This window comes from Motacilla alba, chromosome 2 (assembly GCF_015832195.1).
Source record: "Motacilla alba alba isolate MOTALB_02 chromosome 2, Motacilla_alba_V1.0_pri, whole genome shotgun sequence".
Classification (NCBI taxonomy): Eukaryota; Metazoa; Chordata; class Aves; order Passeriformes; family Motacillidae; genus Motacilla; species Motacilla alba.
The window spans coordinates 24,353,560-24,375,047 of NC_052017.1; the positions used below are offsets into that span (position 1 = coordinate 24,353,560).

General features: G+C 45.6%; 1 protein-coding gene across 2 annotated transcripts; it reads right to left on the reverse strand.

Annotated features, from left to right (window-relative positions):
* Positions 1-229: 229 nt before the first annotated feature.
* Positions 230-17,865, reverse strand: LOC119698056 (serum paraoxonase/arylesterase 2). 2 transcript variants are annotated; one of them, XR_005256050.1, is made up of 10 exons: positions 17,710-17,865; positions 14,195-14,265; positions 9,513-9,568; positions 8,799-8,964; positions 7,562-7,688; positions 6,539-6,739; positions 5,848-5,929; positions 5,206-5,334; positions 3,955-4,298; positions 230-1,159 (listed from the first exon to the last, which is right to left on the reverse strand). XR_005256050.1 is itself a non-coding variant. In XM_038129518.1 (9 exons), the coding sequence occupies exons 1-9, from the start codon at positions 17,781-17,783 to the stop codon at positions 4,140-4,142; spliced, it is 1,065 nt and encodes a 354-aa protein (XP_037985446.1). In that variant the 5' UTR covers positions 17,784-17,865; the 3' UTR covers positions 3,628-4,139. The 2 variants fall into 2 exon arrangements, 1 of the variants encoding a protein (XP_037985446.1); XM_038129518.1 differs by lacking the exon at positions 230-1,159 and having other exon boundaries at positions 3,628-4,298.
* Positions 17,866-21,488: the final 3,623 nt, after the last annotated feature.

Here is a 21,488-nt window from a genome sequence, read left to right on the forward strand (position 1 = left end):
AAATATATATATAGTAAGGAAAAAAAATGGTCTTTTTTCTTCATACGAAGGTGAAGTGTAGCATGCAGGTTGATGTAAAAATAGGCTGCTTTCACATTGATACTGGTCAATATTTGTTTGTTTAAAAGATCTGGATTGATTTTGTTCCATAAAAACATTTTACACTCAAGTGTAAGTTATTTATAATGGGCATTTTATACATTCAAAGTACAGCAGTTCTTTTACTGAATATGTTTAATGAGTCCTTTATTTATTTGAATTTAGTAAAGCATTAAGTTAGGGAAAATCGAAGGGCACAGACTGTGCAATTTGTATAGTCATTTCAGTGGATTTACATCTGGCAGAATCTAGGCCAAGCACTGTGCACTTAATCTGTCTAACCCAGTTTGTGTTTCCCAAAGACTGAATCATAAATCTTACCTTCCACTAATACAGGCACCACCTGCAAGATAGAGAATCCTCAATTCATAAAATCATTATCTTAATTAAAATAGATATACTAAGGTGCTCTGGGTCCACAACTGACGTGTAAAATGTGTCTGCTCAGCAGCTCCCTCGGCCCGGAGCCATCTGTACATACGTTTTTTTTGTTTGTGCAAGTTGTCTCAGATAGCTGCAGCTGGGTTTCGGGAATGCCCAGAACTGCTCCAGTCTCTACAGCATGTTAAAGATGATGGGTTATGCCCTCCTTGGCTTGCAAGCCTGGATTTTTGGTGTGCAGGTTACTTTGTAATTGGGAGGCCAGGCTTGAGCTGCATCTTCCACCGCTGCTGTTTGGTCACTGAGGCTGCCCGGAGGTGGGGCTGTACCCCAGCCAGCGTGGCTCTTGCTGCACGCCACCTGCTTGCTGTCTGCGTCCTGCCCTGCACCGCCTGAACACCGCTGGCCCTGCTCCAGTTCCCTCCTCCGCGCTGCAAGGCTGGGAGACCTGGGAGGAGGTTGGCAATGGGCTTCCCGCCCTCCTGGCCTCAGGTCAAAATGGTACTGTCAGTGACAGCAGACAGCTGTGATGTCTCTCCTCTCAAACACTGTAGGAAAAGATAAGGCCCCTCGCTTGCCCATGGTTCCGTCTGTAGGCAGACCAATGGGAAAATCTTCAGCACAGGAGCAGTTTAGAACAGAAAAAAAGCCAGTGATGAGTGAAGACAGTCTTGATTTTCTGAAAAGCCAAAACCAATAAAAAAATTAGAAGTTTGACAAGATCCAACAACATGTAGATTTGCTCATTTGAAGATGTTTTAAGCAGCAGTAAAATGTGAGAATAATGTTTTGGTGGGTTACTTTTGCACTGCAGAGGGAAGTGTCTGTTGCCCTTCTAGGACCAGAGGGTAAATCCAGGACCTGCAGAGTGAATGGCATTTCAGCTGTGTCACTGCCACTGATAGGTGATGTAACTCTTTAGAACATAACACTTCAGAACAAAAAGTGGCACAATCCTAGAATAATCACTTCAGAATGCTAGTGCAAGCCACTGATGGCTAATCACAAATGAGTGAATAGCCCAAGCTCTCCTTACTGTGACAACTTCCTTCAGAGCACTTCTTTCAGCTTGGGCTCCAGGAGCGACATCTGTTCTTTGTAACTGAAAATGGATTACAAGTTCCTTTAAGAAAGTACACCACTTAGGAGGAAAGCTGAAAGTGTCCTGCAGAGAGAAGTTGCTAAGGAAGGAGCAGGAAAGCCAGAGTTAGGTAATGCCAAAGTACAGCAAAGGGATGAGACAAAAGCTGCCCTCATTCAGGGTTGGCTCTGCTCTGTAGAAGGGCTGCACGCCATGGGCAGCAAAAGACTCAGAACTGTGATCCAAACAGATGAGTCCTTGTCACCAAAGCTTCATGGGCAGACAGTGAAGCCTGGGCAGTGCTCAAGTCCTCAGATCAAGTGAGCATTTTGGAGAGGAGCTGCGAGCACAGTTTGTGCACAGACCTGCAAATGCAGAGCCACCCCCCAGAGACAAATCAATTAGCTGGGTGGTTTACCCGCACCCAAGTCTTCTCCTCCAGCCATCACTGACCCCTGCAGCACGTGCTCTTGGGGTACAAAACATCACAAACAGCAGGGACCACTGTTGGTACTAGGTGTGGATGAGTGTTGGCCATGGCAGCAGAGGGAAGCTGCTGGCATTTGGAAGGGCCAAAGTGCCCCTGGCTGTTCTTCAGCCTTACACAACTCTTGTGCCCAGGGACGTGCCTTACACCACGGTGTCTGTGCCAGGGCTTGAGGTGGAGCAGAGGCATTGTGGGGCAGGAGGGGATGCAGCAAGACCCACAGCCCAGTCAGCTGTGCAGAGGAAGTGGGGTGACACCATCCTTCCTGTACAGCAACACAGCCCCAGGCACAAGCCCTGGCACTGCCTTCCTGCTCATTAGAGCTGTCCCTTTTGCTCAGGAAAGGAGCAGTTACTCTTTTCCTACCAGTGGGTGAAAGCCACTAGGCTCATTAGAAAGGAAAAGGGCAGGAGCCAAAAGGTGTCAGTACACACATTTACTGCTCAGGGCCCCTGCTCACCCAAACCTCAGCTTGCAGTACTGCCTCTTCTCAGCCAGAACAGCAGAACACAGACAGAGGAGAGTTTGCACATACTCCACATCCTATCTCAGTGTTTGGGCACTACAGAGCGCGTTATTTGGTCTGTGTTAAAGGCAGAAGCACTCCTGTGCTTTCTGGACTTCCCATGTACTCTTCAGACTAGAGGGGCTGTGGCTGGTGCTGGAGCAGAGGTAGGAGGGAACAGCAAAGCCAGCTTAGTTAGCAATCAGCATCCAGGCTCTTTCTCCTGCCATGCTTGCACTTCAGGAGTAGCCTGTCTTTTTTCTCCACAGTGGTGGAAGAGCTGCAGTGAGGAAAAGCTATTGCATCAGCTGAAGGATGCAGAGGGGCTGGTGGCCCACAGGGATGTCTCTCTGGTGGCAGCATTTGGAGGGGCTGCCAAGATGCTGAAAAGGGCCAGTGCAGGCAGGTGCAGGCAGCACAGTGGCAACCCCAGCAGGAGAGATCCCACATGTAATACAGAGCCTTTAGCTGAATGTCAGCAACTCTCACGAAACTGGAGAGCTGATCACAGGTGGGAATTCAGAAAGTGCAGCAGGAGCTACTCTGAGGGTAAGGGCATCTAAGCTGATGCAAGAAGACCTCACTCCATGAGCTCCAGCTTCAAAGGACACTAAGTTTAGTTCATTGCAAATGACTGCTAGCATCATCCCAAAAACACTAGCTGAAGGAAACCTGGGGGGCTTTTGGCAGTGCAAAATGTCAGTAACTGATGCCAGGTTAACCTGAAGGGCTGCCTGGTGCACAGCAGTGCTGCAGGAATCAGCTCCACGCCAGCTAAGTTCAACACAGAACATGTGTGACCCTGGCTCGGGGGAGTCACTGCACAGTGCCCAAAATGCTCCCTTTGTGGTGACAGACAATAGTAACTGCTAATGCACCTCCTGCTGAAGGTGTGCAGGAGATGTTTCTCACTCTTTAAGAGGAAAAAAAAAGCTTTTCTAAACTCCCTTTGAAAGACCCATTCAGAAACCTCTCCAAAGTGATGCCCTACTCTTTTCTCATTGTATTAAAACAAGTTCATGAATTTGAGGTAACATTGGGAAATGGCTTTAAGGGGGAAGGGGAAATGAATTAGACTGAAATGACATTTATTCTCCTTCCAGTTATTCTGGAAGCATTAGGGAAAGCCAACAGGAAGGTTTTGAAGAAAAACCCCTAGCACAGTCCCTGGGAAGGCCCAGGGGTCAGTGACAAGAATGCACACCACACTGGTAGTCAGCAATTCTCATTTACAAAATCAGATTTCTCATGGGAGCAAAAAACAACCAAACAACAAACCAGAAATCCAGCCAGCACATAGTTCAGTGTCTGACAGTTTAGTCATGTACAATGTGAATTTGATCTTCAATTCAATGTTAACAACATGGGGTCCTCCCCATTACACAGAAACTAATTTCTCACCTTCAATTCCATGTCCTTTACTATTGTGTAGAAGTCTCACTTTGGAGAGGAAGGCTAAAATACATTTCCATTACTGTAGTTAACCTTTATTGGGACAGTCTTGTTGTTAGCAGATCTAGCAGAACCTAAGTGAGTTCCCAAGGAATTAAATCCTTTCCACAGCAGCAGGTCTTGCCCGTGACGAGCTATAGATCACAGTAGAGAGCTCTGTGGAAGACTGTGCCAATGAGCAGTTTTCCCTCGTAGATGGATGCCACTGAGCTTCCCTGCAGCACAGAGCCGTTGTCAGAGTAGACACGTGTCACCACAGGCTCCTCCGAGAGGATGTTCTGGATGCGCAGCACCTGCCAGAGCGGGAGGATACAGCTGCTGAAATGGTCATAGGTGAAAATGCTCCAGGGAGAGGGGGAACATCAGCATGTTAACTTAAACAAATTAGCTAGAATGACCAGCTGCTGATAACTGCAACCATGTGATTCCTGTGAGAGGGCCTTTGGTGAAGCATAGTCCACAAACACTGATTTTTTTTTTAAGTTATTATGCAACATCTGTAAGGAAGTCAGGCAGTCATCCCCACCACTAGGAATGTGCACATTTTTTTCCAGACTAAGAGTTAGTTAATATCTTCTTATTTTCATATTTTTCCCAGACTGAGTAAACAACTGCCTAGTATCAGAAATCTATTGCTATTGAACATGGTAATTTTGAGAAGGGTCTTACAGGGAGCTTCAGTCAAGCTGAAATCAAATGGACAGCAGCCAGCTGCACTCATAGCCACCATCGCCCAATGCCAGTACCTCACTGATTTCATAGAAAGAAGAATTACAGTGTTACCTACAGAGGAACCACACTTGCACAAATTAACCATCCTGTGGAAACATTTCTGGTCATGCTTTGCACTCAGTCATTTATGTTCAGTTTGGAAATGAGGTGCTGGCTCAGTAATTAATGCAGTTCATCAGAACCTGTGTGCATGTCCACAGCTGCACAGAAAGCAGCCTGAGGAGACCAGAGTCACTGAGCTACTGGCTGGAAATTATTTAGTTGCCCAAGGATCTGAATAGGTGTTAGTGAGTATATGCTGTTCAGGCTCTCACTTGAGAGCAGAAGCCAGCTTGGTCTTTGCTTTAACAAAGGCACTTTGTGCCAGGCACTTTCTATGAAATGCTGTTAAGTTATACCAGCATAATTTGAACAAAACTTTCTGGCACAGACACAGCCAAGAGACCAGTGATGTCTCCCAAGAGGCACCTCAGATGCAGGAAGATTTTCAGGATCATAGTAGAACAGCTTCATCCCATTGGGATGACATCCTGCCCAGATGTCTCCGGTGTGAGGGTCAATAGACAAGTTATCGACCAGAGTGTCCAGCTGCAGCGTCTAGCCAACACAGAAAAAAACAAAAAATTAAATCTATCAGAAATCCTGGAAGTAAACTACAACATAAGCAAAGACTCGTCTCATCTGACATAACTTAGACTGTTTTTTTTTTTTTAAGAAATACTTTTCCCCCCACTTCTGTTTGTCTTTTCCCCTGGTATGCATCATCCCCACCCCTGTGCTATGAGAAACCTGCTTGCTGCTCTGAGCTTCCTCCATCAGCTCATTCACACCTATACCTCTGTGGATGCTTTCAGAGCTCTGACCCCCACTGCCTGAGACAGACTTCCACTACAGCTCCACAGCATACCCAAGGATTCCTCCCTGGTTGTTGGTGGGAAGGTGGAAGATCTGAAGTTCTGTAACAGGGGTGTGCAGACACCTCTGCAAACCCACAGTAGGAGCCACCCAGATCAGAGCTTTACCCAGATCATGCTGAAATCTCAAGCATTCATCGAAACTATTCTGTCCAAAATCCACATCTGCCTCTTTTACAGAACAGCAGCACCTTACCTTTACATGGGTTAAACTCCAGTTAGCATGTTTTTCCATGACATAGACATTGTGATCCAATACATCTGCAACATAGATGTACCTTCAAAAGAAAGAGAAGCACCTCTTAATATATATGAGTAGACAGACACCAAAACTAGACAGCTCCTCCTGGGCAAGCCCACACACAAACAAACATTGAAAGCCAGCCACAGGGCACTGAAGCCAGCCTGCTGAGGTGCCAGTGTAGCTTCACGCTGTGCCAGTTTTTCCATTATGACGCTGAAATAAGCCTTGGAACCAGAAAATCACAATTATGATTTATTTTTTAAAATCACCTGTCCACACCACAGGACTGGTTGATTCAGTCATGCAGGTGTAGGACTGTAGAGCACTCCCTGCTTGCAGAAACCCTGCCCCATTAATCCTCGCAAGCAAGACACACAAACTCCTGTACCAGCTGGTTAAAATGCAGCAGCTGTTGACCTTATTGCCTATAAAGTACCACACAATGCAGCAAACACTGCTGCTGAACACCGAGACACAAAACTTCTGTGCTACAAACACTCTGCATCACTTGTGCTGCATGGGCAGCACCTTGCCTTACATGAACCGGTTCAGACGCCTGACCACAGAGGTACCAGGTGTACAAATTAAGGTCTCCAGATACTTCTGTGTGATAAAACAAAATCTAACGTAAGGAGAAACTTACTTTCTGTCTGGTGAAATGTTAATTCCATTGGCTGAATAAAACCCAGATGCTACTTCTTTAACTTCTTTTGGACTGTAGTAAACAACATTTGACCAGGTTAAACCCAAGAACATTTCTAAGAACATCAAGAGGAAGTCGGAGAAGTAGTGGTCATTGGTAGCGTAGAAGCTCTCTGGTCCCATGGCTACTATATCATTCACACTAAGAAAGAAATAAAAAGATAGAGAAATTAAAAAAAAATTGAATGAGAGGTATAAAGGAGCATTTTAGAACTGCCCAGAATACAGTCAGGACATGGTCATCAATACCATAAAGAGGCTGCAATTATAGATGTACTTCAAGTAGCCATCAAATTATTATTTAGATCCTTTTTTACTTCTATTTTCTATGAGCCAGGATAGTGCAGTGCTGAGACCTGAATAGGGCCATAGGGCATCAGCTAGAGATCTGGCTACCTGTCTGTAAGTACATGGAAATTATTTTCTTATTATTAGTAGTATTAGTAGTATTTTTTTCTTTTTCATTACATTCAAGTAGAAATCAGAGAACAGGCAGGTGTTGTGCCAACTTTATCAATCTGGCTGTTTATTTGACAATCATATTGCAGTAAGACAGACCAAAAAATTTTGTATTAAAAATAAGAAAAACAGAAAAAGCTAAATGTATGTTTATTTTTACAGTGTAGGAAATCCAGACAATAAAATATCTGGAGACTCATATCTGTAATGACCTGAGCATGGGTTACATGAACAAAGGAGAAATGGATGCCAAGATAATTCACTGGCATCAATCACAGCAGTGCTTAAGACTAATTTAGTGATACAACTTTTAAAAGTTTAATTTAGAGAAGATATTGGAGGAACACTGCTTTTGATTACACAGATAAGAATTAATCAGTAAGAGAAACAGGGATGCTGGTTAAAGAGGAATTATATTAATCATAGCCTAAACCCAAAAATCGTCCTGCATTGGATTTCACCAATGCAGCCTGATCTGGAGGAAGACTGTATTTGAGTCAAATACCTTATCAGAAGGTCATGTCGAATGGTTTTCAGGTGTACAAGAGAATTGTCATCTTCTACAAATTTAAACAATTCTACTGTGCTCTTCTGGTGGGGATGGTTCACAACAAAGAGATACACGGTGTCGTCTTGAAAAAGAAAAGGAAACAGCTGAATTCTCTGCAGCAGTCACTGTGGCTGAGCACCCCAGCCCTTGAGCACAGAGCACATGCTGAGTTTGGTGCATTTGTCTCACGGCTCTGCAGAGGCAGAGGGACGAGTACCCACATTCTGCAAGATGCCTCTGCAACCGCATCCAGATCTCCAGCTGCTTTTCTCCCAGGTTGGCTCTACAGGCAACTGCTCTGTTCATAATAGCTTTTTGCTATTTCTTCCAAGGAAGAAAGAAATTACCACCTCATCCTGAAACCCAAGCCACTGGGTTTTCAATCTGTGAAACAGCCCTAGTCAGCTGGAAGAAGGGTTTGTGCCCAAGGCAGTTTGGGCTCTTGGGTTTGTCTGCCACATCCCCTGGCAGAGTGGAAGCAGCATCCTTCCCCTGCATTCTGTGCAAGGCTGCAGCCTGTCTGCCCAGCCCTAGTGGTAGGACCCTACTTTAGCCACCACTGATTTTTCCAACACCTTCCCTTAAAGGGTGATGCAGGGGATCCCCTGCATGGGGATGCATGTCAAGCTGCAGCAATTGTTTTCTTTTATATTTGCAGAATTCTACTTGCCCTGCTAAAACCCCCAGTGAAAGGACAGGGGAAAAGATGCTTTATTGGTAGTCAGAGCCTGATGCAGGAGAACATATCTTTGAGAAGATAACCTGGCTTGGCCAAATAGTAACAGAGGTTTTGGTAATTTACAGAGAGTTGATAATTTACTGTTTTGCCACAAAAGTTTCCATTCTGGGCACTACTAGTCAGTGAAGGATATACCTCCTCAAAACATTTGAACCCAGTGTGAGACGGATGTAAATGTAAAATCAATTTTCTGTGGTTTTCAACCCTAACTTTTACCATGTTTTCTTTCCTTTTAATATCCAGGGCATCCTTCACTTTCAGACAGACTGAAATTATGTTCAAATGTGTCTCCTTTAGCAACTGACATTTAGAAAAGAGCAAAACAAAGGTAAAAAACCCCAAACCTTTTTGTCTTCCAGCAAGAACCACCATTGGGGGTGCAGGGCAGGCCTGCAAAGAGAGTCCTGATTGTGCTCTCTAGACTGATATTTGCCACTATCTCGAGCTCTTTACCTCTGTCTATATAGGTGCTGATTCCATGAGGGTTAAATGATGCCAGATCAAACCCTCGGCTGATTCTCAGTTCCACTGCTCTGGGATTGTCTTCATTCAAATCCATCAAAAATATTTCACCTGGCTTATCTGGAGCAAAGCTCTTTAATCCTGGATATTTCAAACCCTGTAGAATCCAAACATAAGAAAATAATTCCTGGGTAAAAGGTAAACAAGAGCATCACAGGGCTGAAAAAGCCAGGGCCTTGATTGGACTTGCAAGCACACATGAGGATGCCCCATGGCCAGATATCCTAATTGCAAAGAAAAGGTCGAAAACCCATCTTCTAAAGGGTAACAAAAATCAGGAACAGCAAAATTGATACATAAAATTTGGGGTTTTTTTTTTAAGTTAGGGAATTAACACAACTTCTTAACATGGCAGAGGATTGACATTTCAACATTTCAATGAAATAGCATGAAAGAAAGCCAAGGTTACGTGGCCTACAAGTCAGTGTGATAGGATACCTGTGTCAGAGCCACCAACACCACTTCTGTGTCAAGAAGCATGCCTGCTGAGGGGAATGGCAGCTAAGCTAACACAAGACTGGGCTGTTCTTTGGGAGCCAGTCAGACTCGTAGGAAAGAGCCCCTCCTGCTGTTTTCACCTGTGGCTTCTGCAGACGAGGAAGCAGGCAAGCCCCAGCATGGGGAGGTGGCATGGGAGGAACTTACAGAGCTGATGAAAGCCAGTCCATTGGGAAGTATATCGATGTCTTCTGAACCAGTTTCTGCAAAACAGAGATAAACAGAGGTTTTCAGGTGACATTAAGCATTTCCCAATGAAAAAATCTCCTTTTAAGTACAATTCCAGCTCTCATGAATGACCCTTTCTGGTATGACCGCATACACAATGATGTTTGGTGGAAAAGTTTGGCCACTGCATTAAAAGTGGTAGCAGAAGACCTCGTATCAGGTTAGGAAATAGTACCAGGGTTCACCTCTTTTGGGGACCCAGGGGTGCCCCTGCAGTGGCCAGTGGAGCTCCTACCTAGCTCCATGTGCCCCCAGATGTTGTGAGATGAGTGACCAGGTATGGGATGAATCACCAGCTCCTGAGGATGTGTTCTGCAGCAAGCAATTAGTGTGAGCAGGGAGATTTCCAGGGCAGGACCATACCTGTGACTCAGGCCTGAGGCTTGCATAAGGCAGCTGTGGGAATTGTGCACACTAATTCTCCTGATTGAGCTCAGACACTTCACAAAAATGGATTGCCAAATATTTAGTTAAAGCTCTCAAGTGACAGAGAACCTACTATAACAGCTAAGGGTTTTCATAGTTAGACTTCACTTTCAACTACAGGTAATCACTTCTAATATTCATGTAGCTCCTGTAATATTTTTCCCTGCTAAGAAAGGAAGATAAAATAAAAACCCTTTAGTAGGAACACTTGAGCAATTTTAGGCTTTCATAAAGCACTCTCCAAAGAGCTTTCAGTCCAGTGCTGAAGGCCGTTTGCCATCCCACATTTCCACCCCTCCCCTGAGAAGCGTTCCCTCTTTTCTCCAATCACCAGCAAAACCAGCATTCCTCACAAGTCACTTTCCAGATGATGAGGGAAGCTACTCAGGAGCATTTGCTTAAAGAAAATTCTTTGGCAGACCTCTTTATCAGAGCCATCAACACAAGGTTTTTCCACCCAGCTTGTCCCATGTCTCCACACCCCCTCCTGCTTTGCCATAACCACATGTGAGCCTGCAGTCACACAATCCCTTGCACCTCAACACCTCTTCCCAAGGAAGCACTTGCAAATTTGAGCTGGGTTTGCTGTTTGCTTTTAAGCAACTCCTATTTATCCAAATGCTGGTTTGCCTGGGCTGTAAGTGATCCTGGGATCACTGACAGCCTCTGTGGAGAGGAACCAGAACCCCAAATTCACCCATCCAGGAAAGTTCCTCCCTAGCTCAGCCCTGGGCTGATGCATTGGCACAACTTCTCACTTCTGGCTGGGGTCAGCTCCTCCTCAGCCTCAGCAAGTTCCTGCTCCATCCCCTGATGGCAATGAGCAGAGTATCCTTGCCTTCTGAAGAGCAAAATGTCTGAAGATGCATTTTGGAAGGAGGCAGCTGTTATCCTGCCCTGGGTTTTGTTCTGAATTTTTACTAACTCAAGCAGGAGACAACATCTGCACTGATGTGTCCAGAAATACTTAGAGCCTGTATTTACCAATTAAAGTTTTGAATTTGGGCTTTTTTTTTTTTTTTTCTCAGCTCAGCTTACACTCTGGTTTGAGCCACAAACTCCTTTCCCTTGCCCCAGTCTCTCCAAGCCTGGGTTAATTTATAAAATGGGGTTAGTGGTAATTCTCCCCTTCCCAGGATTGCTGCAAAGCTAATAGCATAAATAAATGCTGAGAGGCTCAATTGCCATGGTGACATGAGCTGGACAGACAGCTTTTACTGACAGCACACACTGGTGAGTGAATAAACAGAGATATAATCATTTATGGCTACTGAATCTGTAAGGCTGCCAAGCAGAAAGATGAGCAGGCTAATTGGGAGCAGATAATTAAAAAATACAAGTTTCCGGTGAAAGAAGCACACTGAGAGCCCTGCACCCAACTGCTTCAAGAGAAACTGCCCAGCAAAGCACATTTTGGGCCAGGTCCTGGAATGTGTGGAAGCCGGTGGCGTCAGGAGAGCAGTGGAATGCTGACTCAGCACAGCCCTGCGGATCCAGCGCTGCCGAGGAGGGGCTGCAGGCACACAGCCGGCAGCAGGGCAGCTCAGGGGCTCTCCCGCTCGCCCTGCTTTGGGAGGGCTCTGTGCTGCTGCTGCTGCTGCAGGCGCCCTATGGGCCAGGAGAGTTAGGAACAGACTCCTTAGGTATCACTTGTGTGCCATACGTTGTTTAATCGTATCACTGAGCCCAGCTCGTCCGTGGGACTATCTGAAGAGAGGTGGCATTTAAGAGAAATTAAAAGATAGTGCGAAAAACTGCTGCCTACTCTAGAAATGTTGGCTTTTTGTTGTTCTTTATTTTATCTTAGTATGATGTATTCTGCAGGTGTATCTTACAAAAAAACCCATCTGGATTTCATGTCCAAAAGTGTGACTCTGTTTTGCCACATCCCACAAATTGTTCCAAGATGCAAGTATTTCCAGCAACTTCTGCAGTAGCTTCTTGAACTTTAGGAATTAGTACAGGAGATATAGTTAGTTTATTATAAACCAGTAACATGACAAGGCATCAATAAAACTCAGAAGCTAGTGTTTATTCCACAAATACAGCCTTTCCTACATATTTGAGAATGAGGCTTAGGACAAGCTGTAATTTTTGTTTGTTCAATGTTTTTATCTGTGCTTATATTGCACAATATTTGAAAAGCAGAATAGATTAAAGTCTTTAGAAAGATACAGAAAAGATGCAACTGTGCAGAAAGAGAAAGGTCCACTAGAGAAATCTTCCATTTACTCTGTGTTTGCTTCACTTACTATAGATACATCACTTATATTTCACAGACTGTACCAGAAGTCTGTTCTTCTATGTATAGAATGGATAGATTAACATTATTTTGCTCAGATCCAGATGATCCAGGTCTGGGACCTATGTCACATTCAAGAGTTCAGAAGGACTGATTTAAACATTAAAAATAAAGACGGAATGTTTATCCTAGCATTTTAAAGGAGAAAGGCCCAGGAGGCCAAGACATCCATGTACAAAGACATCCCAAGACCAAGTCACCCATGCAAGCAACCTTACAGATCCAAGTACAGCAGAACCCCATCTCTGAACAGTACCACCTAGGCAGCATTTAAGCTTTGGGGATCCTTGGTCACCCTGAGTGATATAAGCCCCCTGGTCACAGCAAATCAGTTCTAGAAGGCATTTGAGTGAACAGGCCAACTTTTCAGTTTGCACAATCCTTTGTTACTTCTCTTTCTGATACACTGGACCTGCTAAACTAATTTTTTGGCATTTTTATTTTTCTAATGAGCAGCAAACTGCACAGCAAAGACGAGGCAAGGTGCAGTTCTCTGTGTGAAGGGGCAGCATTAGAGAAGCCAGCAAGAAGCAGAAATGAAGCTCTGTAAATGGATTCACTGCCTCTAAGAAGAGACAGGTTCTCAGAAATAACCTAATCTGCATGTAAATGTCAGGCACAAAAACCAAGATACCGTTCAGAAATGAAACACAACTCTCTTTGTCTTTTCCAGGTTTTCTTCTGTCCTCAACAGAACAATCATGTTGCAAAAAAGTCTTATAAAGATTGCAATAGTGATATGCTCAAAAAATTACCCAAAAATTATTTTATATCAATCATCAGCAAACAAGCATCATTCCTAGTCTTGTATGAGTAAATTACAGCTTAATCTAGAAGACCTGGAAAACATTTTTAATGCAATTTTTTCTGTACATATTTTCAAGCTCAGAAACTCTGCATTACACATTCATATCAGCGACTTTATAAAGATGTTTGAATCCTGACTCAAGGAAGAAACAAGATTTATGAAATCAACTTACTGACTCAGCAAGCTCAAAGGCAAGGTTGTAAAAGCTCATCCAATGACTTTTTACACATGAAAAATCCAGACAAATTTCAACACAATTTAAGCCATTTCCAAAAATACTAAGGAGGGGAAAATCCTTAGCCATCAAGCCTGCATTGAGGTTTTTTGGGAGAAAGGGAGACACAAAAAAGCAATCAGTTTCAAAGCTATCAATTTTATAAACTGCTTATCCTAAGTGGAGAGAAAAAAAACCAAGACATAAATATTGCTGTGTGCTACACACACGGCCCAAAGTACAAAGTCAACATTTCAGCCACTCTGTTAAACCTCTCTGCAAACCAGACTAAGATGACAAACATGACCCCTCGCTCTTTGGAACCGCACAGCCGCATTGCACAACCGCGCTGAGCTCCCGCCCGCCACCAGCACCGTGGCACCAGCCAGCTCCCAGATATCCCCAAAATGTGGCCCTGAGGAGGGGAAGCCTGGCTGGCATTCAGCAGCTGCTCCTTCGCCCTGCGACTATGGCCTTCTCCTAAGGCTTCCACCCTTGCAGCATTTCCCATCTCCAAGGCGTAACCAGCTGACAGCCTCCTGAAAGTACCTGCCTGAAGAGCCAGCACACCCTCATCTAAAAGCCAGATCATTTTCTAAGTGACTTAGCAAAGAAGTGTTTGCAAGGTACTCAATTTTAAGAAAAGGAAAAGAAACTAAATACCGACTTACACCCGGCTAGTTTTTCAATACTATTTTTCCTGCAGTTTCTCCCTATCTCCAAGTCCAAGTAGCAAATCAAAGTCAAATTAGCACTTTGTTTTTGGGATCAGGCTTGGAAGCTGGCTTTAAGAAGCCATTACAAAAGAGGGCTGGACAAAAGCAGTGCACTCAGTTATTTTAAGCACGTACCGATCCCTTTAATGAGCCGGCAGTTCGGGAGGCTCACTGGGGTTACTTCCCGTGAAGCATTGAGTCTGTTCCTGCAAGAGGAAAGAGCAGGGTTAAACAGCCACTTTGAAAACAGGTAACTTTCCTAGTTTTCAGTTTTATTGTTTGCCACATTGCAGCAACAAATCAGCCGCAAAATACTGAATAAGCAAACTCCAGAACCAACAACAGCAACTGCTCCAAATCATTGCAGTGGTTACACATGACCAAGGATTAAGTGATTCTTCTGCTCTGAGTAACTTCAGAAACTTCATTTTGTTCATGAGCTTTTGCAGCAAGCTTTCATGACCCACTGCAGCTCAGATGATAACATAACCACACTTTCTTGAGGTTTCAGATGACTAAATATAGAAGCACCCTGCAGTTAGGACCAATGTTTCACATGAGGAGAGGGCAATCTTCTACTGCAGCCCACTGCCTGTTTTTGGTGACCAGGCCACCAGCAGTTGCACTTTCTTCCTTTTTTGTCTACATTCAAAGGTAGCAATAGCACTGTTGCAAGGCAGGAGCACTCTTTTCCTTACAACAAACAGGACTTGGTAGTATGGTTTTCAGCGATTACCCTGCCCTGTCCTCTTCACTCCTGGTAACCACCCCAAGCACTATCTTTCATCAGTGCTTATTTCATCCATGAATGTGCATGAAATTCCTCCTCTGGCTCATACTTCACTGGACAAACAAATACAGAGAGGCAGACACAAGTTCATATTTCTCCGTTTCCTCTGTTCCAAGTTGTTTGCAAACCTGCATGAGCACCACCTCACAACCAGGAGGTTTGACCATGCTGGTCTGCAGTGACACAAGAAAATATGTTGCATTTCTATGTATTCTAGTGTGCTAGAATATTTCTATCTTTCTTTTCTGCCCAGAAGGAAGCATTTAACTTAACGTAGTAACTGTTTTGCATGACTGTCCTATGCGTATGTTGGGGCTATTGCTGCAATCACAGGAAATTCTGAACGCAAAGATCCCATAGCAAAACCTTGCCATGTTTATGTTATGGTTTTAGGCATAAACATAAAGTAAACAGCAGTATCAGTCAGTGATATGAAAAATATGTGATACAGTTGAGCACTACATGGTATGTCAGTCCTGCATTTTTTTAATCACTTAAATATGAATTGTAAATTGCTTCGATGCTGTATCACTGACACAGGTTGTTAGTATAAGGCCAGAAGAAAAGAAGAAAAACAGTAAAAAGTGCAGACAACTGCAAGGGAAAGGAGCCAAGTTAAACCCTCCCAAGCCCTCTCTCCCAGCACAGGAGAACTGACAGAGATCACGCTGGCTCCCAGCCCACAAACAGCACAGGTGGGATATCAGCTGCCCCCTTACCCACCGGCACCCTGGCACAGCCAAACACACCAAGCCCTCGAGGGTGGCTCAGGGGGATCCTGCCTGAAGTTGCACTGCTGCCTGCTTAGGGTTTTCTCTTCCCTATTTTCACCAGCATTTCCCAGGCAGGCTGCAAGCCACCCCGAGCCAAAAGCGCAGCAGGAGCTGAGCCAGCAGCCAGCAAGGGATGATGATATCCCGACAACATTCCCAGGGAAACACTTCATGGGCTGGAATGAGAGTAATTCAAAAGGACGCCAGTCACAAGCCTGCAGCATATATAGAGGCTTTTCCAAAATGTGTCAGTTTATCTAGCTCAGACAGCCTCAGCCACGCAGCCAGATGGCCCAGATTACTAACTGGCCATACTGGAATATGGAAGACCTGCAATATGTGCTGGATGCAACTTCAAAGAAAGCAAGAGAGTTTTTGCCACTTGGTGCAAGTCCAATGCATGGCACCTTTTCCCTCACAGCTTCTCTTTCCAGTTTGAGTCCTCTACCTGCTGCCCTACTTCATGGGACACAGACCACAGGCCTTCCTTTTCTTTCAGAAGGAACCCGTTGCACATTCAAAGACCTCTCTCTCTTTTAATTTTCTTCATCTCTAGACTAACCAATCATGAATCGCTTGGGATTTGATTCTGGGGTTTTTTAACAAATTCAGAAGGAACTACAGAAAGTCTTTGCTGGATTCTTGCCCTCTGGGTAGGGGATGAATAAAAAAAGACCCTTGGCAAGAGCTAACACCACCCACAGTTTCTCCTCTCAAGACTGTGTTAAATTACTTTTAGAGTACTTTGTGATCTGAAGTTGTGTGTTTCCAAACTTGGCAACTGTCTTAAGACTGCTGGTACACTGCAGTTTGGAGAAAACACAGCACACAGGAAAAGCCCACAGAGAGCTACAGAGACAGGGGTATCCTATTTCTTCACGGAGATTCTCCTTTACTGGATTCCTAATGTTTCATTTGTTCACTCAGTTTGGAGGAGAGGTGGAGTCCTCTGCTCTTCACAACACTTTGAAATGGCTCACCCCATTAAAGCTGGGAGTATCTTCCAGTTCTGCTATCCCAGTTTATGCAATCCAGGACAGGAGAGCCCCGTTACCACTGTGGCTATCACCAATAACACTTGTGGTGGATTTAATGCAGCCATCATCCATGCCAGGCACCCGGGTCCAGGCAGCAAAGCTCTCTTTCAATAATTAGATACAATTACTACCTACCCAAAGTTCAATTAGCTGGATATCATCGCTGAAATCAGGCATTTGGGGTCCTTGTGAACATAAGCAAAATTATATTGACTTGGTCACCTTCCAATACAGTAATTCAGCATCACTTCTGTGACCTGAAAGGACCAGTTACACATTTGGGAGCTTTCAGAACAGAAGCCGCTGCAACACCAGTGTTCACATTCATACCTCATGGCATGAGGTGTGCGGTATGGAGCATGACATGGCTGGGTATTTCAGCTCACAGCAAGTGAGGTCACAACTTAGGATCACAACAGTCTGTGCTCCACCAGAGGAAACCTCATGTACATAAGGGCTACTGTTATCCAGAGGTTAGCTTTAGTAGAGCATAACCCAAGTTTCTGGCAAACTGTTTGGAGTGACTGTTTGGCCAGTGGGCAGGAGATGAGGTAAATTCACAGACAGTGCTTTTGGCACATCCCTGTTAATTGCAGGCTCTATAAAAACAGAGGTACTACCCCCTGCCCCTGGGCACCTTCTTCGCTTGTCCCCCTTACTGCCATCATCCCGGGGAGGATTTCACATCCACTCAGTGCAAAGGGCATTTCCGCTGCAGAAATGGTCCCGAAGTTAGTTAATGCCGAAATCGCATGAAAAGGGCATCACAGCGCCTGTATCTTCTCTGGGAAAAAACCGGCTCCCTTGATAATATTGACGGCAATAATGGTGATGATAATGAAGAACCCTTCCCCTCTGGCTGGCGCTGCGCTGATGCAAGGGCAGGTGTTCGCTGAGCTGTACCCGAGTCCGGGAGCTGCGAGTCCTGAAGGGTGGAGGGAGGGAAGCGCCCGCCGCCCCCTCCGGCCCAGCCCCGCACCCGGGGGCGCCTCAGCCCCGTCCCGCCCCGCCGGCACCGGGACCCGCGGCTCCGACGCCCCGCTCACCCACCGGAACGCCAGCAGCCGCTCCGCCGCCAAGGCCGCCGCTATCCCGACGAGAGCCACCGCCAGCAGCTTCCCCATGGCCGCTCCCGGCTCCGCCGCGTCCCGTCCCGTCCCGTCCGGTCGGGTCCCGTCCCGCCCCCGGGGCCCGGCGCTGCCTCCCCGGCCCCCGCCCCGCCCGGCCGGGCCCGCACCCGCGCCCGCGGCGCTGCCCGCCCGCCCAGCCCGCGGCACGGCGCCAGGCAGCGGCTCTCGGCAGGCCCCGCGCTACGGCTCCCCTGGGAAAGGCAGGTGGACAAACTTCCAGCTCCGTTATAAAAAACGCGTGCTTTGTACAAACGTAAGCGTGTCAGACCGAGACTGCGTGATGCGGAGTGCTCAGGTGCTCTGTGTGCACCTCTGCTGGGATGTATGCACTAATATGTGTACGCTCATACCAGAGTTTGCCCCCCAAATGACTTTTTTTCCACTGCCACCGTCCCACCAATCTTTCTCCTCTGTGCAGGAGAAGGGCTGCAGAACCCACCTCAGGGCTCCAGGGCTCCTCCATTCAGCAATCTGCTTTTGCATCAGCTTCAGTGTTGGCCTCCCTGTGCTTTCTGCTTTTTGGAGGAACGCACTTGGCAGGCTAATGACCTCCCTCAGCAGTTATCTTTCCCTTCCCTGCACAGTGAATGTCCTCACCTGCACACATTCCTTTCTACTTCTCTGAACGTCTGAGCAATCATTTAAAAGGGCTTTTCTGCTCTTCTTGCCCTTGCCCTCGAGGCCAAGCAAATGCTTCACGCTTAGTACAAGAGTGTACTAAATGTACTAAATGCTCCACGCTCAAGTAAAGTGTGTCAGGGAAGAGAAGGGACTCCAAAATAACTTTCCCCCTCATTATGGAATACTCCTTTTCCCTTTTTTTTGGTCCTTGATTACTTTGAAATTATAGATAGATGAGGTTTTTTGGGAGGAATGCATGGGGTTTTGATCTAAGCATAGCATCTAGCACTTGGCCCTTGTTGAACTTCATACCATTGGCCTCAACCCATGGATCCAGCCTGTTCAGATCCCGCTGCAGAGCCTTTCTGCAGAGCCTCCAGCAGATCAACACTCCCACACAGCTTGGTGTTGCCTCAAACTTACTGAGGGTGTGCCAGATCTCCACATGCAGATAAATATATTAAACAGGACTAGCACAAATACTGAGCCCCAGGGAACGCCACTCATGGCTGGCCACCAGCTGGATTTAACTCCATGCACCACCACTCTCTGGGTCCAGCCATCCAGACAGCTTTTTCACGCAGTGGACAGTGCACCCATCCAAACCACGAGCATTTTCTCCAGGAGAATTCTGTGAGAAATTATATCAAAGGATTTTTAAAGTCTAGGTAGACACATCCACAGCCTTTCCCTCATCCACTGGGCAGGTCACCCTGTCATAGGAGGAGACAGGCTGGTCAAGCAGAACCTGCTTTTCACAAGGCCATGCTGGCTGGGCCTGATCCCCTGCTTGTCCTGCACATTCCATTTGATGGCACTCAAGATGATCTGCTCCATGATCTTCCCTGGCACTGAAGTCAGGCTGACGGGACTGCATTGAAATTCCCCAGTTGTGCAAGCCTCCCCACTTTGTTTCCATGATGGCAACTGTATCATAGTTTTCCTGCTGCGCAATGAATTCCTGTTCCTCCTGTTTACTGCCCATTCTGCAGGCACTGGCACAGTGCATTTGGCACAGTACTGGCACAGTACTTCATTTGGGCTGTTGTTCCCACTGCCTTCTTGGGGGTAGAAGCCCTGAGTCTTGCATGACCATTTTCACACACTTGTGTGATTTCTAACACCTCAATGACACCTGCATCTTTGCTGCTGTGTGGATCTCCATCCATCCATCTCCACCCCCGGCCACTGAGGCAGCAGACTGAAGGAGCATGTTAGCACACCATCCATCAAACATTGATGTCCTGCCTCCAGGCTTGTCTCTATCTGGACTGGCTTTATCCCCTTCCCCCTTCAGCTCTAGTTTAAAGCTCTTCCAGTGAGCCCTTCTAACTGGGCAAAGATCTTTGAGATCAGGCATATCCCGTCTGTCACAAACAGACCTGCTGTCATGTCATGACCCATGATCAAAAAAACCAGATTCTGCTGGTTTCTTACCTCATGTTTCACACCAAGACCATTTTCCTAGCATGGTATTTTACATTCATTTATTTACACTGCAGTTTAATTTGCAAAAGCACACACTGCTTATTGTCCAGAACTCGGTTTTGAGACAAGATGGGTGCAGTTCATCTGATCAAATGTCAATGTCTGCAGGGGAGATGAAAACATCAGAGCTGGTCATAGGATTGCAAGAGTGGCCATCCTGTGTCACATCAAGGGTTCAGCTCAACAGCTAACACAGGCAGTAAGACTGGGCTTAGGAAGAGTAAGGAAATGGGGGGCAAGCTGGGTAAATCCCCCAAGTTTCTTTCCTAGTTCTTAATTATTTTTAGCTCAGTATTATGAGCTTTACCTTTTTAGTAACCCCTAATAGAGTTATCATTCTAGTACTTTCCTGTCATTCCTTTGAAGTGAGTTGTGCTTTTACCATACTTCTTGCTGATGTAAAGCCACTTAGACACCCTTTATGGTCACAGCAGGACCACAGTTACTTTGAGGTAGTAATTCATATAAAAGGTGCCTAAAATAGCTCAAGAAATCTTTCCTAGGAAGTGGACATTTCTCTGCATTCATTGGAAAGGAGCCTACAGTGACTAATTCAAGTGCAGAAATCTGCTCTGTAGATGCCTGAAGGCAGATGGAATGAATCTCCCTTGAAGTTCCTGCTTACCAAGTCACCCATGACTGAAGGAAGACTCTGGGCTTCTCAGCAGCCTACCTCCTCAGCATATCCCAGCCAGCCTGGGATCTGCCCACTGGCACTGTCACATCCGCTCTGGCTCTCCCTCAGCAGCACCCCCCAGCTGGCCAAGTGGCTGCAGCAGGGCTGGAAAGCTCCTGATTGCTTCTCGGTCTGCTGCAAACCCCCTGTGGTCTTTGCTTTGGGGCACTCAGGAGAGACCTGGGGGTGACCTCCTGCCACACAGCATCAGGACTAAAAGCAGGAATGAGTTGAGTGCATGTAATCAGCTGGAGAGGGATATGTACCAAGCTTGGTAGTGGGGGACGTGAGCAGAGCAAGGAGACGGGAAAAGTCTTATGCTAATTTAGTAATTTAGACTCCTGTACAGTCAATGAAAGAAAAGAAACCCTCAGTAAACAAGTCCAAGGGTGGATTTATTCCATCTGGGAAAGCGTGCATGAAGTAGGACAAGTAGCAGACTGTAGATGCCTAGGCTTCCTCTCTCCCTGTCTCTCCCAACTGATGGAAATGAGACTGCTTCCTGAGAAAATAAAAGGGAGCTTTTAAATTACTGAAGGTAAAGGGAAATTTTTATACTAAAAATTTTGAAAGTCTTAAATATTTCACTTGCAAAAGATAAGCCCTTTACATGTGCTTCTCTGTCTCGTGCCATCATCTTTTTTAACAGGTAAGATACAGAAGTTATGTACACACAGATTTGGATTTCACAACTATTTCAAAATGCATCATTCTTGAGTCACTAATGAAACACAATATGTTTTGCCAAACAAACTTCTAAAAAGTCAAAACTCTCTTTTTATCCAGATTTTACTCTCTCCTATAGTGATGTTAGTCTGAAGTAAATCCACGGATATCTGCACTGCCAAAGTATTTACAATAAATTTACACTAAAAGTTGAAGGTCAGAATATGATTCTAGAGCACTTTTGGGGT

Bases quoted from the DNA above. Each gene is read 5' to 3' on its own strand.
- LOC119698056 (XM_038129518.1), bottom strand. From the start codon at position 17,783: ATGGGGAAGCTGCTGGCGGTGGCTCTCGTCGGGATAGCGGCGGCCTTG. The intron at 9,569-14,194 runs GTACGTGCTTAA...TCTGTTTTGCAG, and splicing joins CCGGCTCATTAAAGGGATCG to AAACTGGTTCAGAAGACATC. The intron at 5,335-5,847 runs GTAAGGTGCTGC...TGTGTTGGCTAG, and splicing joins GGAGTTTAACCCATGTAAAG to ACGCTGCAGCTGGACACTCT.